The sequence below is a fragment of the Pinus tabuliformis genome, chromosome 8 (genome assembly GCF_031772625.1).
Source record: "Pinus tabuliformis cultivar Carrire ecotype Pingquan chromosome 8, CPIR1, whole genome shotgun sequence".
In the NCBI taxonomy this organism is placed as follows: Eukaryota; Viridiplantae; Streptophyta; class Pinopsida; order Pinales; family Pinaceae; genus Pinus; species Pinus tabuliformis.
In genome coordinates, this window is record NC_142294.1 from 2,076,640,320 (window position 1) to 2,076,659,112 (window position 18,793).

At 40.5% G+C, this 18,793-nt stretch overlaps 1 protein-coding gene across 2 annotated transcripts in view; it reads right to left on the reverse strand.

Moving 5' to 3' along the window:
* ABCC13 (multidrug resistance-associated protein 11) overlaps positions 1 to 18,793 on the reverse strand; it is a 547,614-nt gene that overhangs the window by 235,794 nt on the left and 293,027 nt on the right. For both annotated transcript variants that reach the window (XM_089375024.1, XM_089375023.1), the window contains 3 exons: positions 862 to 1,154; positions 522 to 681; positions 84 to 259 (listed from right to left, as the gene is read on the reverse strand). In XM_089375024.1, coding sequence (XP_089231150.1) covers positions 84 to 259; positions 522 to 681; positions 862 to 1,154 — 629 coding nt within the window. The remainder of the gene's footprint in view (positions 1 to 83; positions 260 to 521; positions 682 to 861; positions 1,155 to 18,793) is intronic.

Here is an 18,793-nt window from a genome sequence, read left to right on the forward strand (position 1 = left end):
ATAAGGTATTAGCACATAGATTTAAGCATAAAATCGAGGTAATAATTCCACTGGAGTGAAAAAATGATTAATAGATGTCTGACCTGTTCAATATTCGTCCTCTTGGGTTGCGATCAAAAAAGGATATTGGTGCATTAATAACCTTATTTAATAGAGAATTGTGTACATGGAGAGCAGCATGCAGGCCTCCAAAAGTAAATGAAAAAGCTCTTGCTAGGGTGAACAAAGAATTGCAAGTAGCAATGGCAGTGAGCACAACCTATGAACATGGAAAAGACCAGTAGCAGGAAAAAGATCAACATTAACTAATATGAACAATGTGACTTTTCAGTTTGTTGAATAGAACAAGTTACACAAGAAACGTAAAATAAATGTCATTAATATTCAATTCATTATTCGTAAATGATCAACCTAAATTTGTAGAATCCATTTCCAGCTTGACTCTAGCTTTTTTGCAAGGAAACGAAGAAGACATTCAAATAATGGTTTAAATGCTGCAACCATTAAGACAACAGTAATACCAAGTACAAGTAAGTGGATTCTTGATTATGTGGGCCTTTTGGAGTGCTATCAACCCAGTATGACAACCAAAAATCGTTTCCATTCCGAGATAGCTGCATGAGAAATGTGGAAATCAAGATTGTTATCACGATTGTCCAGCCAGAAAATGCTGCATAATTTCTGTCAAAAAGAATGGAACAGAAAGTTAGGCAAAATTCTGAGTCGCAGGCTTGATGAGACTGGAAAAAGTACTGTCCTTTTCAAATGAGTTCATTAAAAAATTGTAGAAGACTCAAGAAATGGATCTTGTGACCAACTCTAAATACTTAATTTGCGCCTTGAGAAATTATGGTTACTCACCGATATATGTCAAATTGGACTGTTCCCTCTTTCCTTGCTTCCTCTTCAAAAATTTCTGAATTGCCTTCTAAAGAGTTAAGGTCCATATTTCCATGTCTTTCCACCACAGGTAAAATCTCACTTTGTGATTTGTCTTCACATGTCTGGCTATTTGCATTTACAATGCTAACGAATAGATTATTGATTCCCTCGCTTGAATTGGGGATGAATGATGAGTGAAATTCTGTAGGAGAGCCTGCCCACTTTATAGTTCCTTTCTCCATAATTATAATCATGTTTGCCATTTGAACAGCCTGTGGTAAAAAAGATGTACTTTAATATAGATTTGGTGGGATGAAATTATCTTACTCCATTGTGAGTGAGTTAATATGACGAGAATTAGAAAATTATGAATCTCATGATTCATACCCAAGCTATTCCAACAGATCTCTCATAAGAAATCAGTTGCAAAGACCAAGTTCCAAGTGTAGAACATGTGTACATAATATTAATATTTACTACAAAATTTGAATTTCTGAAAATTCATTATAGGAAACATTTCAAAAGTGAAAAGAAAATGAGAATAGTTTTCTGACTATATTGAATAACAATTTGGGTCTTGGGAAACACTAATAGGCTTCAAATTTTCTGTTAGTATAGTTACCCATCCACATACATGGTTAAACCTAGGAGAATCTTTTTTTCCTATGATGCAGCTTGGCAGCCAGCAGCCCCTACCGTGATCCATAGAAGCCAGCCTCAGATGCCTCTCACCCCTTCTTCAATTAGTACAATCATTTATTTAGCATATTCATCCGATAAAGGTGGGGTCATCTATTGTGAGGTACATTTGTTGATTTGTGTAGCTTGGGAGGTACTCCAAGCCCTAGTGTTCGAGGGTTGGAGGTCAAAGTGCCACAAGTAGGCTTGTGGGCTTAGAACCCAAGCCCGGGGTTTTGCACCCATATATGTTTGGGCCAAAACCGTGACGAGTCTTCGACATGTGATTGGTGAGGATGATAGCTCTCGGCAAGATGATTCTAAAGCAATGTGAATCATCTGATTCCGAGTTGTCGTTGAGGAATTATGAATTTTTTGAAGTCATATGATGGGGTTGTGACTTATGTTTAAGGTCAGCCTAAGGATATTTTAGGCATGTGACAGTTGGACAGCCCCTAGAACATGACGTTTTTGTGCCCCTCTCTTTAGTATAAACAGAGAGTGAATATGAGGCATTAACTCATACATTTGTGCAATGAAAATCGCAAGGGAAGAGCTCTGATTTTCTGCCCTAGATGCAGCAAGAAAGAAGATGATTTAGGGCTTGTCTGCCAGGTCATTTCAGAGAGGGCAGAGGTGCTGTTTGAAGGCAGTTTCAGGGTGTCCAAGAGCTGGAGAAGGGGCCAAGTACCCTAGCTTGGAGGACGCTGATTTGAGGACTGTTTTCGGGGCTGTTTGAGTGACCAAGGGCTACTGTGAAGGCCGCAGGCCTGTTCTTGCTTGCCGCAGGGAGAAGGGACTGTTTCAAGGGCTGTGAGAAGGGTGCAGACTTGTAGAAGGGCAGCTGCAGGTTGGAGGAGGCTTTCTGAAACAAGCCACAGCAGTTTGGAGGAAGGCCGAAGGGTTGTGAGGGGCTAGAACAGCTCAGAACTTCAGCTGAAGGTCACCTCCCGTCCTAGATGGGCAGCCGCAGCAAGGAAAGGTAATTCTGGGCTATGTTTGAGGGTTGTTAGGGACTGTGTACGGGTGCCCTAATCAGTCCAGAATTGCAGTAACCTATTGCCCTAAAACAGTGAGCTGAAGTATGCAATTTGGAGAGCATCTTGTGGTTGTTGGGTCAATAAATTGACCAGACTTGGATCAGTTTGATGGGCAGCTTGTAGGAGGCCTTAGGAGTTGTTTGGAGGAGCCCACGTGGATTGTTGGGAGGCCTACCAAGCAGCCAAGGTGACAGCAGGCACATCAGATTGGAAGGCAAGAGGACAGCAGCAAGGAGTGTTGCAGATGTTCCCTTGGTTGATGAGTTGATGGTGTCCTAGGAGAGGACAAGTTGTTGATGCCCAGATTTGTGCAATAGCTCCTCTATTGTAGAGCAAAGGGCAGATTGGTGAAGTCTGGGGGCAGCCATGTTTAAGGGTCTTCAAAATGTGGGGATGCCCTAACTAAGTGCAAATGCTACAGCGTGGACTTGGTCTCTCGTGGACTATTGGAGGGCAGCGTGAGAAGACCAAGCGTGGATGTGATTGGGCATTTATGGTTTACTGGAGGACAGCGTGATAGTGTCCAAGTTGGATCCCGGTGAGCAACACCTTGATGGACAAAGGTAGTTGTGAGAGAGGCAGTTGCTGAGCTCAAGGGTTGACGAACCAGAGGAGCAGTTTGTGGAACCCGAGACTTGTGTGTGGAGGACTTCTACAACAAATGATGGGCAGTTCTCCTAGCCCGTGTTCATTGTGGGAGATGGACATCTTGCAGTGATAGGTGGCAGCCCTCTATGCCCTATGTTGGTCTTCATCAAAGCAGCGCAGAAAGACTATAGTGGGCTAAAGTCCCTGAGTAGCTGAGGAGCACCAGTGGGCAGTCGAGAGTTGTTCACAAGTGGAGTTGTGAATAACTCGACAAGAATCTTGATGTGTTGTGGCTTTGATGGATGAAGGCACAACTAGAGAGTAGATAGCATAGTCGAGAATTAGTGGCCAGATGGACTTGGGGCATTGATAGAGGTAGGAGCTGCAGATCGAGAGCTGCATGATCGGGCAGGTACAGGGTACAACCAAGGCAACTATGAGGAGCTCTACATCAGCTAGACGGTCAGAGTATCTTGTTGAGGATAGATTGGTTGTCGATGGACTGACACCAAGTGCCAGTTTGTATCTTGTATTAGTGGATGTATGAGGACCATTATCCCTAGTATGGGAGCCCTAGACTGTTGTATTATATCAATTGGATTAATATAACGAAGTTGGGTTGAAAACTGTAAAAAGTTGTCTATATTCTGTGCATGTGTGATTTACTACTATTTTATTCCGTTGTGCAAAGTAGTTTATGGTTGAGATTCTTGGTTTGGTAGTGTTAGTGATTTTAAGACTCTAACCTAGACCCAAGGTCCTGGAAATTCAACATGGTATCATAGGGTATCTGATTCACTTTGAGGGATAGTGAATCAGAGTGTGCACAGAGAAGCAACTCAGAGGGAGTTGTGGATGTCTAGATGATGGAGCAGATGGTTCAGCTAAAAACATGGAGATGTGGTCTTGATTACATTGGCAGTGAGATTGGCTAGGAGTTCTGGTGGATTGGTGGTGAGCCTAGTGAACAACAGTTTGTTGTAGGGCAGATTGTTGATCATGGACTTTAGTTGATTTGTCATGCATGGTTGGGACAGCTCGAGGGTTTCTTTGGCATGGACGAGATCAGGTTCATCGAGATGGCTTCATGTGATGGACTACAAATTGGCAAGCTAGAGACTTTGGATTGTGACGTTGCCTATCCGAGATTGGAGGGATTTGCATGATTGGTATTTGATTCAGGAGGATGAGTGCTTACAGGACTGAGCCAGTGGAGATTTTGTAGGCTCAAAGGGAGTCTAGCCTCAGAGGGAATAGACCTATGGAGGTTTGGGATCTTTAGGTTCGGATGTGATGAGGCAAAGGCACTACCGAGATTGTTGGATTCATTCTATAGGGTATGTTGCAGTGATGGATGCCAGATGGGCTAGTGTCGCCAGAGATGATGATGGTTACTTCCTAGTCTTGGAAGTACCTCCCTCACTAAGAGGGAGTGTTGATTTGTGTAGCTTGTGAGGTACTCCAAGCCCTAGTGTTCGAGGGTTGGAGGTCAAAGCGACACAAGTAGGCTTGTGGGCTTAGAACCCAATCCTGGGGTTTTGCACACATAGATGTTTGGGCCAAAACCGTGACGAGTCTTCGACATGTGATGGATGAGAATGATAGCACTCGGTGAGACGATTCTAACGCAACAAGAATCATCTTATTCTGAATTGTCGTTGAGGAGTTATGAATTTTTTGAAGTCATATGTTGGGGTGTGACTTATGTTTAAGGTTAAGGATATTTTAGGCATGTGACAGTTGGACATCCTCTAGAACATGACGTTTTGGAGCCCCTCTCTTTAGTATAAATAGAGGGTGAATATGAGGCATTAACCCATCCATTTGTGCAACGAAAAACACAAGGGAAGAGCTATGATTTTCTGCCCTAGCCACATCAAGAAAGGAGATGATTTAGGGCTTGTCTGTTGGGCTATTTCAGAGAGGGTCGAGGTGTTGTTTGGAGGCAGTTTCAGGGTGTCCAAGCGCTGGAGAAGGGGCCAAGTACCCTAGATTGGAGGATGCTGATTTGAGGACTGTTTTCAAGGTTATTTGAGTGACCAAGGGCTACTGCGAAGGCCGCAGGCCTATTCTTGTTTGTCGAAGGGAGAAGGGACTATTTCAAGGGTTGTGAGAAGGGTGCAGACTTGTAGAAGGGCAGCTGCAGGTTGGAGGAGGCTTTCTGAAGCAAGCCGCAATAGTTTGGAGGAAAGTCGAAGGGTTGTGAGTGGCTAGAAGTTAGAACAGCCCGTAACTTCAGCTGAAGGTCACCTTCCCTCCATTTTAGGGTCCCCTCCATTTTGGTTTTATATTCGAAACCGTGAAAAATAGTTGATTGTGAGAAGGAAAGTATCCATGACATTAGCCCTGAAGATGTCCAAAACTTATGGGAAAGATTGGATTTGTGGGCTAAGCTTTGTGACCATCTTATAGAGCAATGAGAACGAAGAATTCATACTCAATTTCTATAATAAGAGCAAGTTAAAACTCCACAGTATACAACAAGAGTATGAAAAAGTCCCTACAAATTATCTCTTTTCTGAGCTTGCCTATTATACTGGTGCATTCAATTCCTTGTCACATGATCAAAGAAAAATATGGCTCATTGCGTAATGAGGATTTGGATGACCAAGATGGCAAAGAAAGTGATGAGGATGTGGAGGAGTTGTCGATTGCAAATTTGGAAATTAACAATGATGACCTTGGAAACATCTCTTCTGAGAATGAAGATGGGGATCTTGATCCTGAGAGTCTCTAGGTGTTGCAAAAAGGGATGATGGAATACGGTGAGTTTTGCAAGCAACTTATTGCAGTGTGTAGCATGTTAGGACCTCATATTGTCCCTTTTTGACCATACATTTTGCCATGATATCATCCTTTTCAACCTATATTTAAAAGTCCTTGTTAGTGTTTTAACTCAATTATCCCAAAGGTATGTAATGATTCTTCTCATCACTATACGTTTAATTATTTAGCATATAATCACGATATCTTCATAGTTAATCTTTAAATTGTTAAGTTGTTGAACAGTTAAAGAATGATGTGCAGTCCGCGTTGCTGAAACTTCCTAGAGTTTGCAAGACTATTTTTGCAGTTGCTGAAACAGTAAGAACGGCACGTAAATCTCGAAGCTGAAACAGTTGAGATTTTCATTCTAAATTTGACAGCAATAGAGGAACCAGACTGATCACCGAGGAAGCTGTTACACTGGATGTAACGCCTATAATCTAAAGACAGTATTACTGTAACAGCATTTTGTTGACGGGAAACTGATTTCTCTAATCTTGTATAATGGGTTAAAATAAAATTTATAATGTAAATCTTTTGTAATAGATGTCTCCTCTTTAAAAAGAGGAGACATCTACATTAGAGGGGGATGAACAAACTGCGGAAAATGCTCAGTTGAAGGAACAGGACTAGAATCCTTTTTGTAGCATGACATATTGATGGATGAATAAAATTTTGTTTTGAACATCTTTTTCTAGTTCTTGTCTCCTGGGGAATCTTGTGAGAAGGACAGGGCCCACCTTCATCACAAGATTCACCCATTTTACTTCTACAGTGTGTCAAGTGTGTCTTTTATTCATACCTTGTTAACAAGTACTATTCACTGAATATTGTCTATAATACCTTTACTAAAACTCTGTTTCTTTCTCAATTGATTAGTGTTCAAAGTTAGTTCATGAGTATTTCACCGGTGATTAAGTTACAGAGTGAATTGGCAAGCTAGATAATCAGAGGCAGGTGCTGAAGATTCCCACTCTGGGGATAGGGTCCTGATTCTCTATTACAGCATAGCCATTTCTTTCCTTTGCAGATTGATTCTTTTTCATTATATGACTCTTTGAATGAAATTAAGCATCTTTGATAGTTATCTGCAATAGAGTGTATTCGTTGTAATTCAGAGTGGATCTTCAGTTTGTTAAATTGAGGTGTGATTTGTTTGTACTACAACTTTTGTTGCTTTTAGAATTGAGTACATATAGTACGCAGTTGCCTTTGAAATAACAAGACTTCCTCGGGTTGACAATTTATGTAGCACTTTGTTGTTTAATTCAATAAGCAATTAAAGTGACCAACATTTTGGCGTCGTTGTCGGGGAAGGCAATTATAGATTTTAAAAGCACTGATGATTTTCTTGTAGATATGCAGGATGCATGAGAGGACGCAAGAAAACTAATCCTACAGGTGGCAAGGGCAAAGGAAGAGGAGGAAGAAAAACTTTCATCGATGAGATTATTTCAAACGCTGAGACATCCCAGAGGCCACAAACTCAGCACTCTCTCCAAACGGACTACCAAACAGAGGAAGTAGTGGGACCTGAAGGGGTTGTAGAAACAGTATAACATACCGAGGAACTAGTGGAGGAAATTGAAGAACCAATAGAAGATATTGAAATTGAAGAACCAATAGACGATATTGAAGTTGAGAAACCAGTTCAGGACATTGAGAGTCCAACATAAAACACTAAAGACCGGGCAAGTGCAACAGGGAAGCAACCAATGGATGGAAACAATGAAGGAATCTTTGGTGGAGGACGTAGAGAAGAAGGAAGAGGCGAGAATTCTCTCTCCACCTTGGAATTCCCTATTGAGGAACTTTCCAGAGGTACAACTCCTACGAAGAATATTCCATTCTCAGCCCTACCTAACTTCCATGGTTTATCCTCTGAAGACCCTGATGAGTTTCTTTTCGAATTTGATATATTATGTAGAAGTTATGATTATATTAATAATGCTCAAAAATTGAAGTTGTTTCCAGCAACATTAAAAGGAAATGCACTAAGATGGTTTATGATCTTGGGAGGTCATGTCATCACAACATGGGATCAGATGAAGGAGAAATTTCGGGCCAAATACCAAGACTATTGTCAGACTAGAGAAAAAAGGGAGGAATTGTTCAAGATGGTTCAGAAGGAGGATGAAAATCTGGAGGACTTTGTGGAAAGACTGCAGTATAATCTGCAGAGATTTGAGCACCCTTATGTAAGTAAAGATATTCTTAAAACAATATTATTGAAAGGGGTAAGGGATGATTGTTTAGATATGTTAAATATGCTTGGTAAAGGGGATATATCTAAAGAATCGTATGATGAAATCGTTAACCTCTACAAGAGGTGTTCAAGAGGAGCTGCAAATAAATCAAAGAGCAGGGATAGTACTTATTCAAGGGTCCAGAAATCAGCCAGTGGAGGAACAACAAGAGCTAAAATAGGTAATTTACTTAAGGCGTTCAAAACTGAAATGTTAAGTTCTTTTGCTTCACAGATTGATACCTTGCAGGTTAAAAAAAAGCAAGCAAAGGCAGAAGCTGCTTTGGCCATTTTCTGCCCTAAATGCAGAGAAAAACACCCACTGAGGGAATGCCCACTGGACAAGGTACCAATCTGCACCATTTGTGAGAAGGACCATGAAACTCAACAATGCCCCTCTTTACCAGGGATAAAGGCAGCGTTACAACCAACTGAGGAGGAAGTTGAAGCAGTTTATCTGCTGACACAAAGGAGGCAATGGCAACCACGAGGACAAGGTACGAACTCTAGTATGCCATTTAATCGTTGGAATAATTATCCTTCTTTTAATCAAGCAAATTACCCGCCCTTTAACCAAATGCAATACCCACCCTTCAATCAAATGAATTTCCCACCCATGCAGCAAACAAACCCTCCCTTTGTAGACCCTGCAATGTGGACTCCCTAGCTTCTACAGCAATCCTATTTTAACCAATGGAACCCAAACTGGAGAGCTCAACAAACTCCGTTCACAAACCAATTTCCTCAGTTCCAGCAACAACTTTCTCTCCCGTCAGGTACCCCACCGAATAATCAGACCATGAAGCCTCAGCTGCCTGTACAACCAAACCCTAACCCTAATAATAATAATAAAGTTGTGCAAGTCATCGACATTCAGAACCTACCTACATCTCCTATGCAATGTAATGATATTCATTTACGATCCGAGAGAATAGTTGAGTCAATCATTGACGATATTACCTCTTCTGACTCTGATAAGGAAGAGACAGAAAAGAATAATTTACTGAATAAGGGTGTTGAAACAGTCAAGCCATCCTCTAACAAAACTGTTGAAACAGTCAAGCCATTCACTAATAAAACTGTTGAAACAGTAGAGCCACCATTCCCTGAACGTCTAGCTCTTGCTAAGACACCTGAGCCGCCTGTTTTTAATCTTCTAGGGGAACTGCAGAATCTTTACGTTAAAATTCCACTTTTACAAGCACTCAGAGATGTGCCAATCTATGCCAGAACCATTAGAGACATTTGCATCAAGAAACCTGGTAGGAAGGCTAAAGATCCCCTTACAGTGCATGTGATGGGTGATCAAGCTGCTTTAATGTCAGGAAAAGTTCCTCCTGTAAAATATGGTGATCCTGGTCACCCTACGGTCACAGTACAGGTCAGAAAAACTATTGGTTCACGAGTTCTGGTAGACCTAGGTGCTGCTATAAATATTATGACCCTTGAAACTGCACAGTTGTTACAGTTGAAAAATGTTATTAGAGAGACACCAACTATCCTGGAATTAGCTGATTGTTCCACAATCAAACCGGAGAGGGTCATTGAAGACCTGATCATTTTAGTCGAATCTTGGAATTACCCAGCTAACTTTGTTGTATTACAAACTAAATTAAAGTTGAGGGGCATCCTCTGATTTTGGGGAGACCCTGGCTGGCTACAACAGATGCTTTCATCAGCTATAGATCAGGCTCAATGAAAATCTCTAATGGATGTGAAACTAAGCAGCTTACGCTATACCCTCATGCCACACCTATGATTAACAATGATGATTCTGTATGGTTAGACTATGAGGATAATGATACTCAACCCGTTTTGACCATCGGACAAGCTTTAACTCTTAAAGACACCACAGAAGATGAAGTAATTAGTAATTTTATTTCTGAACCTTCCTCAGTTACTTATGAAACATATAATCAATTAACTGCAATTCTGGATCCTGAAACACAGGAAAGGTTTAAATTTGAAAATTTACCTCAAACATCAACTGCTATCTCCTCTAAAAGCATGACAGTAGAAATCGAACCTGGCAAAACATTGAACATAAACCCCAATTTATCAGATGCTGAAACACAACAGCTAATGAAGTTGCTCCGTGAAAACAAGGAAGCATTCGCATGGGATTACACAGATATGAAGGGGATCTCTCTTGAATTATGTACTCATCGTATCTATATTAAGGAAGGGGCCTGACCAGTCTGTCAACCCCAGCGGCGAATGAATCCCAATTTGAGGGAAATTGTTAAGGAAGAACTTCAAAAGTTGCTTAATGCAGGGTTTATATACCCTATATCTAATAGTGAATGGGTTTCTCCATTGGTAATAGTACCTAAGAAAAACAGGAAATGGAGAGTGTGTGTAGATTATAGAGCCTTAAACAAAGCTACCCAAAAAGATCATTTCCCCTTGCCATTTATTGATCAGGTGTTGGACACCTTGTCAGGGAAGAAATTCTTTTCCTTTTTAGATGGTTTTAGTGGATATAACCAAATCAGAATTGCACCCCAAGATCAAGACAATACCACTTTTACTAGTCCTTGGGGGACTTTTGCTTATAAAGTTCTCCCATTTGGACTATGTAATGTTCCAGCAACGTTTCAAAGAGCAGTGATAGGAATCTTTTCTGATATGCTTAATGATTCTTTGGAGATATTTATGGATGATTTCACTCCCTATGGTGTGACTTCTGAAGATGCATTACAAAACCTTGAGAAAGTACTTAAACGATGCAAACAAGCTAATCTTTCATTGAGTACCGAAAAATGTCATATGATGATGAACGAGGGAATTGTACTAGGACACTTCATTTCATTCCTTGGGATTCAAGTGGATCCATCCAAAGTATAGGTAATTCAGACTCTTCCTATTCCTAAAACACAAACTGATGTAAGAAGTTTTTTAGGACATGCTGGATATTACAGAAGATTTATCAAAAAAATTTCTAAAATAGCTTCTCCTTTGTTTGTGTTACTTATGAAAAATGTTGAATTTAAGTGGACTGATGCCTGTCAGAAAGCATTTGATGAACTTAAGCATCAGTTGTCTACAGCTCCTATTCTGAGGGGACCTGATTGGGCACTTCCCTTTCATATATCCTCTGATGCTTCGGATACTGCAATTGGAGCTGTCTTGGGACAAGAAGAGAATAATCTTCCTTATGCTATCTATTTCATTAGTAAGAATATGACCCCTGCTGAGCTTAATTACACAGTTACTAAGAAAGAATTTTTAGCAGTCATTTATGCTATTAATAAATTTCGACATTACATTACTGGTTATCCTACTTTTGTTCATCCTGACCACTCGGCTATCAAGTATTTAATGAATAAATCTATTACAAATGCTCGAGTTACCAAGTGGTTATTGTTACTACAAGAATTTGATATTACAATTGTGAATCGACCAAGTAAAGAAAATGTAGTTGCTGATTTCCTTTCTCGGATAAAAACTGATGATAATACTCTAGTAGATGATTCCTTTCTTAATGAATACTTGTTTGCAGTATCTGCTCACTCACTATGGTATGCAAACATTGCTAATTATCTGGTTGCAGGGAAGCTACCATCACACCTATCACATCGGGAGAAAAGAAAGATCATTCAACAAAGTGCTCGGTATAACTGGATAAGTGGGTGTCTTTTTCATACAGGACTTGATCAGGAAATCCGAAGATGCATTCGAGAAGATGAGGTTTATGATATATTGAAGGCTTGTCATGATGGCCCTTGTGGTGGGCATTTTGCTGATAAGAGAGCAACACATAAAATTCTCATGATGGGTTATTATTGGCCCTCACTTTTCAAGGATGCAAAGAAATATGTCAGGGCCTGCGACAGTTGTTAAGAATAGGCCAACCCAATCATAAAGATGAAATGCCACTGAACCCTCAGGTAATACTTGAACCCTTTGAAAGATGGGCTCTAGATTTTGTAGGGCCCATCAATCCTCCATCCAACCAAAGAGTTTATATATTGGTTTGTACAGATTATATGACTAAATGGGTGGAAGCTAAGGCACTTATTAAAGCTAATGAAGAATCTGCTTTAACCTTTTTATTTGAAGAAATCTTCGTTAGATTTGGAGTGCTTAGAGAACTTGTCACAGATGGAGGACCTCCTTTCAATTCTCATGGTTTTAAAGCTATGCTTCAAAAATATCATATCAATCATAAAATGGCTACACCTTACCACCCCCAAGCTAATGGTCAAGTGGAAAGTACAAATAAAGTCATAGAAACTATTTTAACAAAAACAGTGAAGGAGAATAGGAAGGATTGATCTCAAAGACTGCCTGAGGCATTATGGGCTTACAGAACTACCTGGAGAAACACTACAAGTTTTTCACCCTACGAATTGGTTTATGGTAAAAGTGTTGTTTTTCGTGTGGAATTTGAAATTAAAACCTTAAGAACTGCTTTAGTTGTTAACCTTGATTTGACTGATGGACCAGTGTTGTGAAAATCGCAATTAAATCGCGATTTTTTCCTTCTGCCGATCAAATCGCGATTTTTATACGAAAAAATCGCCGGTATTTTTTTTTGGCCGATTTTTACTAAAAAAATCACGATAAAAACTTAAAAAATCGTCGGGGGTCGCAACAGCATAGTTTTATAACGTTTTTTTGGGTTTTTTCATGCAATTTTTTTTTAAAGAAACAAATAATTTTTGAGTGGGGCAGCTTAATGATCAAGTCTAGGCCCTAGTATGGATATGCTATTCATGGTAATGTTAAGGAGAATGTCACTTTTACTTAAATTTTTAACATTACCATGAAATGACTCAGGATGTTTGAGAGTGGTTCCAGCCTCATTGGATTTCATATGGAGAAAGTAGAATTTTAGATTTCATTTAAAATCCAGCAGACTTATCAGTTTTTCAGGATTTCAGGATTGGGAGATTGTAATGTTTCCAGGTGACACCACCTACCCGGGCTACCCCTACCACCAGTAGAGGACGTGGTCTACCTCCTATAGCTCCTACTTCTAGTTCTTCAGCTTCTAGAGCACATCAGACTCCACTGCCATCTCCACCAGCGCAGGCACCAGCATCTACATCTAGAGGGAAAGGGAAAGTTGTGGCATTTTCTCGCAAGAGAGGTAGAGGAAATCAACAGGATTAGACTTTCATTTTATTGTATATGACATTATGACGATGAGATACATTATCATATTTTTTGTTGATATTTTGAGGCTGAGTTGGGACTCAGGAGTCAGGACTTACTATTCAGGACATGATTCAATGTTATGTGTGATTTTAGCGCTAAAAATAAATCACACTAAAAATGATATTAAACATCTTATATATTAGTTTTTTTATCATATTTATGTGTCAATGTATTTATTTTATGTTGTAGATGGTTTAGATATTAAAAAAATTGAAAAAAAATGAATATTTTTGTACCAAACGATTTTTTCCCGATTTTTTCCAATTTTTTCCCGATTTTTCCGATTTGTTCCCTGCGCCGATTTAATCCCGATTGTGATTTTCACAACATTGTGATGCACAGACAGCTAGGTTGAGCAGCTGCAGGAATTGGATGAAAAAAGATTGGATGTCATCCATCAAACAACTATGATTCAACAGCAAAGAACAAGGTGGCATGATAAAACTATTAAGCATAAGCAGTTCCAAAAAGGCAATTCGGCTTTAGTATATGATTCCAGGTTTGAAAATTTTCAAGGGAAACTACGAACAAGGTGGCTGGGACCTTACGAGATAGATATTGTTTTTCCCAATGGAACAGTAAGGCTCCTAACAATTGATGGTTCTAGAACTCCATTGTTAGTAAATGGGTATCAGCGTCGTCTATATCAGGAACCAATTTCTAAGGAGGATTTTAAGGCCACTTGCATGGCAGATTCACATTATATCTTTTTGAAAGAGCCTGCTGCCCCTCATTGCATTTAATCTCTGCATTATATATTCTTGTATTATTATTAGATTAGATTACTTAATTAATAATCCTTGTCAAGGGCTGCCATGTTACAATTTATTATTTTGCAGGTCTTACATTTGGAGGCTGGCTGAAGGAACAATTGCATTGCAAGCAGGATCAAGTTTCAGTTTGGGAACAATTGCCATTTATAATCCATCCCCTCATACTACCCTTCAGCAACATTTTCCTATTTTTCTTTAACAGCAACATCTCTTTTTCCCGTTGCTGAAACGCCAATTTCTCCATTGCTGAAACACCAATTTTTGTCTATTTTCTTCGTTGCTGAAACACCAACTTTTCCCCATTTTCTCCATTGCTGAAACACCAACTTTTCCCCATTTTCTCCATTGTGGAAACACCAACCTTTTCCATCTTTCCGAAAAAGCATCAATTTTCCCATTTTTCCATAATTGAGGCATCAATTCCTCTCAAAAATGACCAATACATATCTCTTTCCATTGAGAGAATCAGCCATTCATCCTGATAATTGTGTTCCTTCACTATTACCTACTGTGAATAGAGAAAGCCTTTCATATAAATACCCTCATATCTTACAACCCCTTTTCATAACCATTGGTGTTCTATTAACGACAAGATTATACTTTCAGCACAACAATCGAAGGTAAAACGTGAGGTATGTGTGTTTATGTGTAAATATTAAACTATAGTTAATGAGAAGAGTCTAATATGATTGTCGAAATCGTCGTACATTCAAAACTTATTATTTTAGCCGCAGTTGGGGGAAATATCAAAAACTTGCGATCATTACCCGATATGCCAATCACCGTCGTTTTTACTACGACCGTGTCTCGTCACCCCGTCTCTGTCTTATTATGTCATAACCTTATTTGCAATATCTTACTCTGTCTCAGTTGCGGTAACTCGGCTCTGTATTGTGCATCTTACCGAACCGGTAACTATGGGAGGTAACGCTATTCAAAATGAATCTGGTTCAATGACTCTATTGGAATTACACCCTGAAGCATATCAAATTTTTCTGCAAGCAGGCTGGTGGACTATTTCCGAAGGCTCCAGGAATTTGATTCTCAGCAAGTCCTGGAATTCACACGTAATTTAAAGGAAGGTTACTCTACTATTCAGGGAGTGTGAATTCCAGTAACAGAGGAAGATATAGCGCAGGTCTCAGGATTACCAACCGATGGTATTCGTTGGTTCAGTCGTAAACACATGATTCTGAACGCACAGCAAGATTTTCTTCTACTGGGAAATGGGTCGAACCTAAAGGGTGTTGCACTGCATTTGTTACCACCTCCATGGCCAAAGGTTGCAAAGTTTGTCAAGCATTACCTCACCTGCGAAGGACGTTACCAGGTAGTTTACCAGCATGACTTTGTGTTGTTGAATCATTTAAGACATGGTCGTTTATTAAATATGCCATACTATCTGCTTGGGTGTCTAAAGAATATGTCACATTATTCCACGAATGCAAAGTACCCACTCCTCTCCCTCACTCACCATCGTCTGGTTCAGCTTCTAATCCAGAGGGGCTTTGCCCTACAGAATCCTCCTCCCCTTAACAACCCACCCCAGGAAGCTGCTAAAGTTCCTCAACCAGCAGCTGAAAACCCCCAGGAAGCTGCTGAAGTTCCTCAACCAGCAGCCGAAAATCCTCAAGAAACTGCCGAAATTTCTCAAGCAGCAGCCGAAACTCCCCAATTAAATGTTGAAAATCCCCAGCCACCCGTGACAGTTAGTCCAATTGACCCCTCCATTGCATCAACCCCACCCCATAATTTACTTAGATCATCCACTCCCATTGTCCATATCCCCAGAGATGATTCAAACGACAACATTCCCCTGGCTAAGCTGAAAAGGAAAAGGAAAAGGCAAGAAAAGGCTGTGTCCCCATCAAAAAGACGAACAAGGGCCTCAATTAAAGAAGCTATCACTTTTGATGTCCCTCCTACCCCAAAGAAGGCTACCCATAAAAGAAAAACCATTGTTTTTCCTGCCTCCTTACCTCGAAGATGAAGGAGGACGTCTTCTGAAGCAGCAACAGAGACCGCCACCCCAAATTCCCCACCCATTATCCTAAAACCCCATACCCCACCAGACCCTGAATCCTTACCTTCCTCACCCTCGGGTACCGAAATGCAAAATGTTCAGGATTTTGTGACATCATTCCTTTCAGAAGACGCAGCTGCTCCACAAGAACCAGCTGCTGATTTATCAAAAGTAGACACCCAAGACGATGTACAGCAGGTAGTTGCCCCACAAGAACCAGCTACTGACTCAACAGGTGTTACACAAGAACCACCTGCTGAGGAGCAAAAGATAGACGACCTAGACGTAGCTGCCCCACAAGAACCAACTACCAGTCCAGCAGGTGCTACACAAGAACCACCTACTGATGATCATGATCAGGAAACACATCAGGACGTAGTAGCTACTGACTCAACAGGTGTTACACAAGAACCACCTGCTGATAAACAAGAAATAGATAATAAACATGTAGCTATCCCATAGGAACCAGCTACTGGCTCAGCAAGTGTCACACAAGAACCACCTGCTAATGACCATGACCAGAAAATAGACCAAGACGTGGCTGCTACTGACTCAGCAGTTGATACACAAGAACCACCTGCTGATGAGCAAAGTGTAGATAACCAGGGTACTGCACAAACTATAGCTGTTACAGAAGAACCAGCCACTCAGTCGGCTGATATGCAAAATTCGCATGCTCAGGAGGATATAGCTGTTACAGAACTAGTTGATCACCCAACAGTTGTCACACAAGAACCACCTGCTGAGGATGCAAATAATGAAGCTGCCACCAAACAACGATCCTCCTATGCACTTGAACCAGCTATAGAGACTGCACCTACTACAGAAGGCCCTGTCACGATAGCCTCCCTTCAACAAGAAAATGAGTTTCTGAAATCTGAGATTGAGGTTTATAAGCAGGAGTTAAGGATGGCAAGGGAAGCTTATGAAAAAGAACTTAATCTGTATACTTTAGCTCAGGTAGCATCTGCAGCTGAGAAAAGTGCAGAAAAGGATCGATACAATGAATACATGTGCAGCCAATGTGGTGATCTCTATTCTCGAGCTGGTTATAAGATAATCGAAGTCCCATTGCCTGGACCCGCTCCTGCATTTACTCCTGTTATAGTTAAAAAGGAACGCCCTGCTCTCACACAAGAACCAGCAGGGCCTTCAAAGATTTCTGAAGAGGAAGTGAAACCGCAAGTATCCCGACCTACCCTCGTCGTTAAAACTGAAAATCCTGTGCCAAAGTCTGCAAAGATGGTGTTTACCCAGACTAAACCTCGGTGTGCAGCGACTGTCTTCACTTAGACCTCAAGCATTCAAGAACTTAGGGATATATGGAAGAAAGAGTATGACCTGTCACAAGAAAAGGCATTGCAGGAACATAAATCATTATGGCAGAATCATGTATATAGAAATTGGGACGTCTTGGAATAGTTCCATGCACAGCATAAGGAAAATAAGGAGTTGAAAACTAGACTGTCTCTTATCTTTGAGTTAGTTCAAAGACTTCTGGCCACCAGGAAACCATCCTTCAACTATTCTGTGTTTCTGGTAGAACGCCTAGCATTCTTCCAAGTAAAAGCAGTCATAGATGGACGACCTCATGAGGTGTCTACACCCCAGCAACTTATTGAAACCTTTGCAGCAGCATCAGTCAGTGAACAGAATCTATTATGTGAACTCTATCTCCATAATGAAGCCATGCCGGAGGATAGAAAGCTTAATTTGATTCCTGTGGCTGGTGACATTCAGATTAGAGCCTTTGTCTCTTTCATGGCCAATCAGCTCACATGGCAAAACGCTTTCCTTTCAGCGAAACATAATGAAGAAAATCGCCTTCTGTGGATCCGAGCTGAACCACAGAATGTTGTTGTTTTCATTGCTGAACATCATCGGGTTATAGGAGAACCAGGAATGACTGAGCATATCAGAGAATTACAAGCAGCAGTGTTAGAGGAGTGTCAACAGTATGTCAAAAAGAAAGGACCTCTTGCCATACAGGCAAACAATCTATTATGGGAACATTTCCCTAAGGAGAGAAGGGAATAGCATCCCTTTAACCCTCTTAATCTTCACGCAGCAATTTCACGAGTATCTAATTACATTAAATGTGTTCAACCGTGTGGTGAAAAATGGTTGGGTTATCATTTTCATTTCCCGCTTCTCTGGTTGCCAATACAGCAATATAAGGCCTACTTCAAGGTGTCCAAAAAGGAGGAGCTTGCAGCATGGCAGAGATTACAAAGTGTCCAGGGCTTCAGAGATTCGGTTGATAGCACCTTCTATACTTACTGTATAAATAATTTGCACTGTACATCCCAGTACTCCGACTCAAACTCAGAGTAAATGTTGCATGGGGACATGCAACTGCTTTAGTTGGGGGGGATGTTAGGACCTCATACTGTCCCTTTTTGACCATACATTTTGCCATGATATCATCCTTTTCAACCTATATTTAAAAGTCCTTGTTAGTGTTTTAACTCAATTATCCCAAAGGCATGTAATGATTCTTCTCATCACTATACGTTTAATTATTTAGCATATCATAGTTAATCTTTAAATTGTTAAGTTGTTGAATAGTTAAAGAATGATGTGCAGTCTGCATTGCTGAAACTGCCTGGAGTTTGCAAGACTATTTTTGCAGTTG